The following is a 9,177-nucleotide window of genomic DNA, read 5'->3' as shown; positions in this document are numbered from 1 at the left end:
CTTCTGTGACCCCGAAGAAGCCTGCTCAGGTCCCGTTCCGGGGAAACAGCTTTGCCTTCCCCTGCCCCAAAAAAGTTACCATCGCCTTCCGAGCCACAGCTCCACACGCCACCAACTCGGTCTTTGCCTCATTTTCGACGCCCCCTAAGCCCCTCCCGAGAGGCGCAGGCGCACATCGCTCCTTCTGGCGAACTACATCTCCCACAATCCCAATCGGCCGGACCACCTCTGCTCCGGGCGGGGGCGGAGGTGGAGGCGGAGGTGGAGCTGGTCGTCCCCGGCCCGGTCGAAGCCTCCCAAGGTGTCCTGCCTGGGACCTCCGCGGGGAAGCTCATTAGACCAGAGATTGTCCGTTTCCCTGGTAAGGCGGGTGGCCTGTCCCAATCGGGTACGATTCTGCCTTCTGTACCCCCGGGGCCCCTCAGTGTAAAGTGGCAGATGTTATTATCTCGGCGGAGACACCGGCTGGGGGCCGCGGTACAGACACCCGGCGTGACGGGCGGACCGTGCACGCATGCGCAGAGGCGCGGCATGAGGGCGGGAGCCGCGGAACCCCTACCCCTGGACTGCGCAGGTGAGGAGGGGGCGGGGCAGGACCGGACCGACCGACCTCCCTGCTATGATAACCACCTTTGCAGCCAGCTCTCAAAGCCGTTGGCCCGATTGTCCAGAAAATAGGGGGTCTCAGGTTCTCCGTTTTAGCTTTATATATCCCACTTCCAATTAAGCCACTTCCAATATTTTTTGGCCGTTGTCAGTGTACATACAAGTCTTCCTCCTCTTCGAGACCATGTTATTGCAATAACAGCAAACGTGTTGGGAGGCCTCACTGTTCATCATGGTTTTCCTGGCCTCTGGCGGCTCCTTCCTAGCGAGCTATGGAGCTTAAAGTCTTTTGGACACTTGATTCTATTCAATCCGGTATCAGATCAGGTATGTACCTTGTCCATAAGTCTTCTTATGAGAAGACTCCTTGAGAGGGTGCAGACGCCGTGCAGTTTATAACCGACTGGAGGTATAGAGAGTTAAGCAAGCCTCCTTTTTCTGTGCCCACCCCTACCTGCTTACAGCTTTTTACGGGACTTGGCTAAATTGCTTACCCTTCCGGAGCTACGTTTTCTCATTAAATGAGAAGATTGGATTAGATGACCTCTAAGAACTTTCCACTTGTAAAATATGTGGGACTGCAAGCACCCAGTTAATTTTTATATGTTTAGTAGAGACAGGGTTTCGCCTTGTTTACCAGGCTGATGTCGTACTCCTGACCTCAGGTGATCCACCCACCTCGGCTTCCTGAAGTGCTGGGATTACAGGTGTGTGCCACTGTGCCTGGTCCCACAATATGTTAACACTAAACTTCATCAGCTTCCATTTTTCTGCCAACATCAGTGAAATATAGCTATAAGAATGCATCTGGGCAGGTGCGGTAGCTCAGGCCTGTAATCCCAGCACTTTGGGAGGCTGAGGTGGGCAGATCACCTTAGGAGTTCGAGACCAGCCTGGCCAACGTGATGAAACCCCATCTGTACTAAATATACAAAAATTAGCCAGGGTTGGTGTCATGCACCTGTAATCCCAGCTACTTGGGAGGCTGAGCCAGGAGAATCGCTTGAACCTAGGAGGTGGAGGTTGCAGTGAGCCGAGATTGTGCCATTGCATTCCAGCCTGGGCAACAGAGTGGGACTCCATCTAAAAAAAAAAAAAAAATTCGGCCAGGCACAGGGGCTCAACCCTATAATCCCAGCACTTTGGGAGGCAGAGGCTGGCAGATCATTTGAGCTCAGGAGTTGAAGACCAGTGTGGACAACATGATGAAATGCCATCCCTACAAAAGTACAAAAATTAGCCAGGTGTGGTGGTACACACCTGTAGTCCCAGCTACAGGGGAGGCAGAGGTGGGAGGATCACTTGAGCCCAGGAGGTCGAGGCTGCAGTGAGTTGTGATTGTGCCACTGCACTCCAGCATGGGCAACAGAGCAAGACACTGTCTTAAAAAAAAAAAGTAAAAAGAATTGTTAACAGCAGCATTAGAAAGAACTACCTATTGCTGTACTTGTGAATTCATGCCCTAACTTATACCTTATTGCTGAAAATAAAAAATTAGCTGATAACACAACTTTGTTCAACCTATATTTGTTGTCATTTTATAGATCATTTCTAGGAAGAACTCTGAGTACAATAATGAACACAGTGTATGTGATGATGGCTCAGATCTTAAGATCTCACCTGATAAAGGCTACAGTGATTCCTAATCGAGTGAAAATGCTTCCTTATATTGGTATCATTAGAAATAGAATGATGTCAACCCATAAATCTAAAAAGAAGATCAGAGAATATTATAGGCTGCTGAATGTGGAGGAAGGATGCTCTGCAGATGACGTCAGGGAATCTTTTCGTAAGCTTGCCAAGCAGTATCATCCTGACAGTAGCTCTAATACTGCTGATTCTGCAACATTTATAAGAATTGAAGAAGCTTATAGAAAGGTCCTTTCACATGTGATAGAACAAACAAATGCCAGACAGAATGAAGATGAAGAAGAAGAAGCAGAAAAATTCAAATATAAAACACCCCAACACCGGCATTATTTAAGTTTTGAAGGTATTGGTTTTGGGACGCCAAGTCAACGAGAGAAGCAATACAGGCAATTTAGGGCAGACCGTGCTACTGAACAAGTGATGGAGTATCAAAAGCAGAAACTACAAAGCCAGTATTTTCCTGATAGTGTAACTGTTAAAAATATAAGACAGAGCAAAGAACAAAAGATAACTCAAGCTATAGAGCGTTTAGTGGAGGACCTCATTCAAGAATCCATGGCAAAAGGAGACTTTGACAATCTCAGTGGGAAAGGAAAACCTCTGAAAAAGTTTTCTGACTGTTCTTATATTGATCCCATGACTCACAACCTGAACCGAATATTGATCGATAATGGATACCAACCAGAATGGATCCTAATGCAAAAGGAAATAAATGACACTATTGAGCAACTCAGAGAGGCAATTTTAGTGTCTAGGAAAAAACTTGGGAATCCAATGACACCAACTGAACAGCAACAATGGAACCATGTTTGTGAGCAGTTTCAAGAAAACATCAGAAAATTAAACAAGCGAATTAATGATTTTAATTTAATTGTTCCCATCCTGACCAGGCAAAAAGTCCATTTTGATGCTCAGAAAGAAATTATCAGAGCCCAGAAAATATATGAGACCCTTATAAAAACAAAAGAAGTCACAGATGGAAACTCAAATAACATTGATCAAGGAGAAGGAGAGAAAATGCCTGGAATTAAAAAAGGTTTTTTAAACTGGATGAATTTATGGAAATTTATTAAAATATGATCATTTTGATATTTACTATCATAAATAATTCTTAGTTCCACTGACACCAACATGGAAAATGAGGTTTATGCTATAATATAAGAATTTAAGAACTGTGCCATTGTACTTTTCACAAAACTAATCACATACCCAATGACTTGTGAGTGAGAAACCTATCAGGTTTGTCTTGAGGACGTAGCAAGAAAAGAAAAGGACTAAAACTTCTAAAGAAGTCCATTCCAGTGTTTAAATGTCAGTCATCCAGTGAAATGGGCGAGGATCAGTTTTCTGACTTAGGAATCACACATGTATTCTGAAAGTGTTAGTGCAGTTTTGAGCTGTAATAACTAACTTAAAAGCAGTTATTGTTGCCATTTTCAAACGTAGGTACTTAACATAGAAACGGAAAAATATGTTATCAAAAGTCGCAAAACTGAAGTGTAATGAAATTTAACTAATTAAACCTCCAAATGATGTATTTTTTTTTTTTAACAAGTTTGCTGTATTTATACTCCTGAGCTTATTAAGGCTCAAAACTGTTCCAAGACTTTTGGGACACCCTCCATATCGGTGGAAATATTAAGATCAGAAAATTAGCCTACTGAAATTACTGCACTTTTCTTTTTATGAGAGCCTTCTCTGTGGGTACTCAATGAAAAACACCAAACATCTAGGTTCTACTTTTTCCTGTCTAACTTGATGGCTTCTTGGCTGCGGAAATCAGTGAAGCTAGTTGATTTAGTAATTCTAGAAATAAACCCCAGTGTCCACTTTGCCACCCAGGCTGGAGTTCAATGGCATGATCTCAGCTCACTGCAACATCCACCTCCTGGGTTCAAGGAATTCTCCTGCCTCAGCCTCCCAAGTAGTTGAGATTAGAGGTGCTCCCCTACCATGCCCAGCTAATTTTTATATTTTTTTAGTAGAGACAGGGTTTCACCAATTTGGCCAGGCTGGTCTCAAACTCCTGACCTCAGGCGATCCACCCACCTTAGCCTCCCAAAGTGCTGGGATTATAGGCATGAGCCACTGTGCCTGGCCCAGTGTCCACTTTTTTAAAAAAAGTATGAGTGTATTTCTCACTTTTTAGGAGGTGATAAAAATCCTTGGGGTCAGTAGCAATGTAAGATTTCACTTCTAGCTTCTTCTTTTATCAGAGATTGAAATGTTAGATTTCCATAAATCTACCCTAAGCCTCCTGTGTCCTCTTGATTCAGATTCCCCAGTGGCTTTACAGCCATATGACAATTCTAACTTACTGCCTTATGGACCCAGTTTCCTGTCTTAGGGACCCTTTAATACACAAAAACAAGATATCTGAATTACATGCATCTGCATCTTTGGCAAATGCTGAGGTTGATACTTATGAGATAGTTGTGTCTCATCCACTTTCAGAAAATCTGACTTTTTTAGGTTTGGATGATTGCTTTTGTCACACAGAATTGGCAACTAGAAGAATGTGGAGTGTGGTCATAGGAGCTGGTGTGTTTCCTTCTTTAATCCAGGTACTCACTACCTGCATTTTGGAAGAATGTGTTATTTTGTAAAACATGTGAGAGTTAAAACAACAAATAAAACTACACCTTCAAAAGGAAATTTTGGGCCGGGTGTGGTGGCTCACGCCTGTAATCCAAGCACTTTGGAGGCCAAGGCGGGTGGATCACCTGAGGTTGGGAGTTCAAGACCAGCCTGACCAACATGGTGAAACTCCATCTTAAAAAAAAAAGGAAATTTTGGGCCTTTCCGCTTAGATGCTGCAACATTAATTGGCATAATACGTGATTATTTTATTTAATGAGTTGTCATTTGGCTTCTACAATGATAGTATCACTGTAAATAAAAGTGAACAGTATGACATGTAGCTTAATAATAAGAGCTATAGTTCCAAAAACATTTCAGAAGGCAGTAATTTTGTGACTCTTGTTAAATGTGGGAAATAGGCCAGTCACGGTGGCTCACGCCTGTAATTCTAGCACGTTGGGAAGCTGAGGTGGGCGGATCAGAAGGTCAGGAGTTTTAGACCAGCCTGACTAATATGGTGAAACCCCATCTACTAAAAATATAAAAATCAGCTGGGCATGGTGGCGGCCGCCTTGGGAGGCTGAGGCAGGAGAATTGCTTGAACCCGGGAGGCAGAGGTTGCAGTGAGCCAAGATCGTGCCACTGCACTCCAGCCTGGGCAACAAAAGTGAGACTCCATCTCAGAGGAAAAAAAAAGGTGGGAATTAGATGTAAGAGGCCTAACTGCATTACAGCAACATAGATGAACAAAACCATTTTTAATATTGGTCAATGAGAAGTTTACCAGAAAATGGCAGTAAATTCTTCATTTCTGCACAGTGCACTTTATGTTCATAAATGTTGTCTATGTTAATAAAGTTATTGTAATGATTATTCAATGGCCATTTGTTGTAATGGTAATAATAATATTTTGGGCTAGCCACCTCAGTAAATATTTTTTAAAAATCTTTTTGGCTGGGCACAGTGGCTCACGCCTGTAATCCCAGCACTTTGGGAGGCTGAGGCGGGTGGATCATGAGATCAAGAGATTGAGACCTTCCTGGCCAACATGGTGAAACCCCGTCTCTACTAAAAATAGAAAAAATTAGCCAGATGTGGTGGCACATGACCGTAATCCCAGCTACCTAGAAGGCTGAGACAAGAGAATCGCTTGAACCCAGGAGGTGGCGGTTGCGGTGAGCCGAGAATGAGTCATTGCACTCTAGTCTGGGCAACAAGAGCAAAACTCCCTCTCAAAAAAAAAAAAAAAATCTTTTTGATTGGCCAGGCACCGTGGCTCATGCCTGTAATCCCTACATTTTGAGAGGCTGAGGCAGGAGGATTACTTAAGCCGAGGAGTTTGAGACCAACCTGGGAAACATGGTGAAACTCTGTCTCTACCAAAAAAAAAAAAAAAAAATTAGGTGTGGTAGCACAGCCTGTAGTCCCAGCTACTTGGGAGCCTGAGGTAGGAGAATTGCTTGAGCCCAGGAGGTCAAAGCTGCAGTGAGCAATGATCACACCACTGCGTCCCAGTGGCACAATCTTGGCTCACTGCAACCTCTGCCTCCCATGCCTCCTAGGTTCAAGCAATTCTCCTGCCTCACTCTCCTGAGCTGCCACCACCTTCCTGTACCAGTAAAGTAGAACCTCTATGATGAACCAACACATTGTCTCCCATCACTCATTCTGAAACCTCGTCTCCCAAGGACAAATCTCATTGGCAGAACCCAGGTCACGTGCCCATTCCTGAGCATATTCAAGAAAATTAGGGATTTTCTTTCCTCCCCAGACCAACTTAAAAGGTCTGGCTTCTTGCGAGGAATCACATTTTTCCCAGATGAATGATGCATGCTACTGTTAGTATGGGCCATTCGAAAGATGACAGGCCGGCTGGGCGCAGTGGCTCACAACTGTAATCCCAGCGCTTTGGGAGGCCGAAGCAGATGGATCACGAGGTCAGGAGTTTGAGACCAGCCTGGCCAACATGGTGAAACCCCGTCTCTAGTAAAAATACAGAAATTAGCTGGGCGTGCTGACGGGCGCCTGTAATCTCAGCTACTCGGGAGGGTGAGGTAAGAGAATCATTTGAACCCAGAAGGCGGAGGTTGCAGTGAGCTGAGATTGTGCCATTGCATCCTAACCTGGGCCAGGTACAGTGGCTCACGCCTGTAATCCAAACACAACACTTTGGGAAGTCAAGTGGGGAGGATCCCTTGAGCCAAGGAGTTTGAGACCAACCTGGGCAATGTGGTGAAACCCCATTTCTACAAAAATTAGCCAGGCGTGATGGCACAAGCCTGTAGTCCCAGCTACTTGGGAGGCTGAGGTGGGAGAGTTACTTGAGCCCAGAAGGTTGAGGCTACAGTGAGCTGTGATCATGCCACTGGACTCCAGCCTGGGTGACAGAGAGAGACCCTGTCTCATTAAAGTATCTCGGCTCACTGCAACCTTTGCCTCCTGGCTCCAAGTGATTCTCCAGCCTCAGCCTCCCAAGTAGCTGAGATTACAGACGTGCGCCACCATGCCCTTCTATTTTTTTTTTCTTGAGATGGAGTCTTGCTGTGTCACCAAGCTGGAGTGAAGTGGTGCAATTTCAGCTCACTGCAACCTGTGCCTCCCAGGTTCAAGCAATTCTCCTGCCTCAGCCTCCCGAGTAGCTAGGACTACAGGCGCGCACCACCATGCCCAGCTAGTTTTTGTATTTTTAGTATAGATGAGGTTTCATCATGTTGGTCAGGATGATCTCGATCTCGATCTCTTGATCTCGTGATCTGCCTGCCTGGACCTCCCAAAGCGCCACTGCAGCCAGCCTTTTTTTTTTTTTTTTTTTTTTTTTTGAGATGGAGTCTCCCTCTGATGCCCAGGCTGGGAGTGCAGTGGCACGACTTGGCTCACTGCACTCTCCACCTCCTGGGTTGAAGCGATGCTACTGCTTCAGTTTCCTGAGTAGCTGGAACTACAGGGGCACACCCGGCTAATTTTTGTATTTTTAGTAGAGACAGCATTTCACCATATTGGCCAAGCTGGTCTCGAACTCCTGACCTTGTGATCTGCCTACCTCAGCCTCCTAAATTACTGGGATTACAGGTGTAAGCCACCATGCTCGGTTGCCCTTCTAAGCTTCTGTATTTTTAGTGGAGTCAGGTTTTCACCATGTTGGCCAGTTTGGTCTTGAACTTCTGACCTTAATTGATCTGCCCGCCTCAGCCTTCTAAAGTGCTGGGAGTAGAGGCATGAGCAACCGACCGTGCCCGGCCCGATTTTTGTCTTTTTTGTAGAAACAGGGTTTGACCATGTTGCCTGGGCTGATCTCGGACTCCTGAGCTCAAATGATCTGCCTGCCTTGGCTTCCCAAGGTGCTGGAATTTATTCTTTTTAATTTAGAACCAAAAATTACTCAATTAGCGTGGCAGCGAGCCTCCAGGATAACCCCCAATGATCCCCACCTTCTAGTATTCATGTTTTTGTGTATTGCCCTCTCATTGTATCAGGGTTCATTTTTGTGACCAACAAAATACAGCAGAAGTAATGGCGTGGCGCTTCTGAAGCTAGAAGCTTCCTTCTTTCTCACCGGCTTGGATCACTTACTCTGGGTGAAGCCAGTTTCCAGTTTGGAGGCAGCCCTGTGGAGCGGCCTATGTGGCAGGAAACTCATGCCTCCAGCCAACAGCCATGTGAGTGGCTTTAGTGGAAGCAGAGCCCCAGCGCCGTCTGTAAGCCTTCAGATGACCACAGCCCTAGCTGACAGCTTGACTGCTAGCTTATGAGAGAATCTAAGCCAGAAAAACCCACCTAAGCTGCTCCCAGACTCCTGACCCTTAGAAACAGTGGGATCTAATAAGTAAAGGTTTGCTGTTTTAAGTTGCTAAGTTTTGGGATAATTTGCTAAACAGCAAGAGATAATGAATACAGTAGACATACATGGAACTCAGTGATCTCACTGATTTTATCAATAATGCATTGTTTTAAAAATATTTCATATGTGCTACCTTTCTAGTATACCTTTCTAGTGATAGTCTGTATTGTAAAAATTACATGTTGAAATGATTTTTTTTTTTTTAGATGTATTGTCCAGTCACCCAGGCTGGAGTGCAGTGGCATGATCATCGCTCACTTGACCTCCCAGGCTGAAGTGATCCTCCCACCTCAGCCTCCTTAGTAGCTGGGACCACAGTCATGCACCACCATGCCTGGCTAATTTTTTAAAATTTTTGGCCAGGCACGGTGGCTCACACCTGTAATCCCAGCACTGTGGGAGGCCAAGGCAGGCGGATCACCTGAAGTTAGGAGTTCGTGACCACCCTGGCCAACATGGTGAAACCCTATCTCTAGTAAAATTAAAAATTAGCTGGGCATGGA

At 45.2% G+C, this 9,177-nt stretch overlaps 1 protein-coding gene across 2 annotated transcripts; it reads left to right on the top strand.

Moving 5' to 3' along the window:
• Positions 1 to 270: 270 nt before the first annotated feature.
• Positions 271 to 5,709, top strand: DNAJC28 (DnaJ heat shock protein family (Hsp40) member C28). Of its 2 annotated transcripts, none has more exons than XM_012446202.3 (2): positions 271 to 361; positions 2,151 to 5,709. In XM_012446202.3, exon 2 carries the CDS (start codon positions 2,182 to 2,184, stop codon positions 3,334 to 3,336), a length of 1,155 nt encoding a protein of 384 aa, XP_012301625.3. In that variant the 5' UTR covers positions 271 to 361; positions 2,151 to 2,181; the 3' UTR covers positions 3,337 to 5,709. The 2 variants fall into 2 exon arrangements, with proteins under 2 accessions (XP_012301625.3, XP_021525127.2); XM_021669452.2 differs by lacking the exon at positions 271 to 361 and adding an exon at positions 684 to 933.
• The last annotated feature ends 3,468 nt before the right edge of the window (positions 5,710 to 9,177 follow it).

The sequence above is a fragment of the Aotus nancymaae genome, unplaced genomic scaffold (assembly GCF_030222135.1).
Source record: "Aotus nancymaae isolate 86718 unplaced genomic scaffold, 86718_ANA_hifiasm-v0.15.2.pri h1tg000022l_1, whole genome shotgun sequence".
In the NCBI taxonomy this organism is placed as follows: domain Eukaryota; kingdom Metazoa; phylum Chordata; class Mammalia; order Primates; family Aotidae; genus Aotus; species Aotus nancymaae.
Note: the sequence above shows the minus strand (reverse complement) of the source record. Positions and strands in the feature narration are given on the sequence as shown.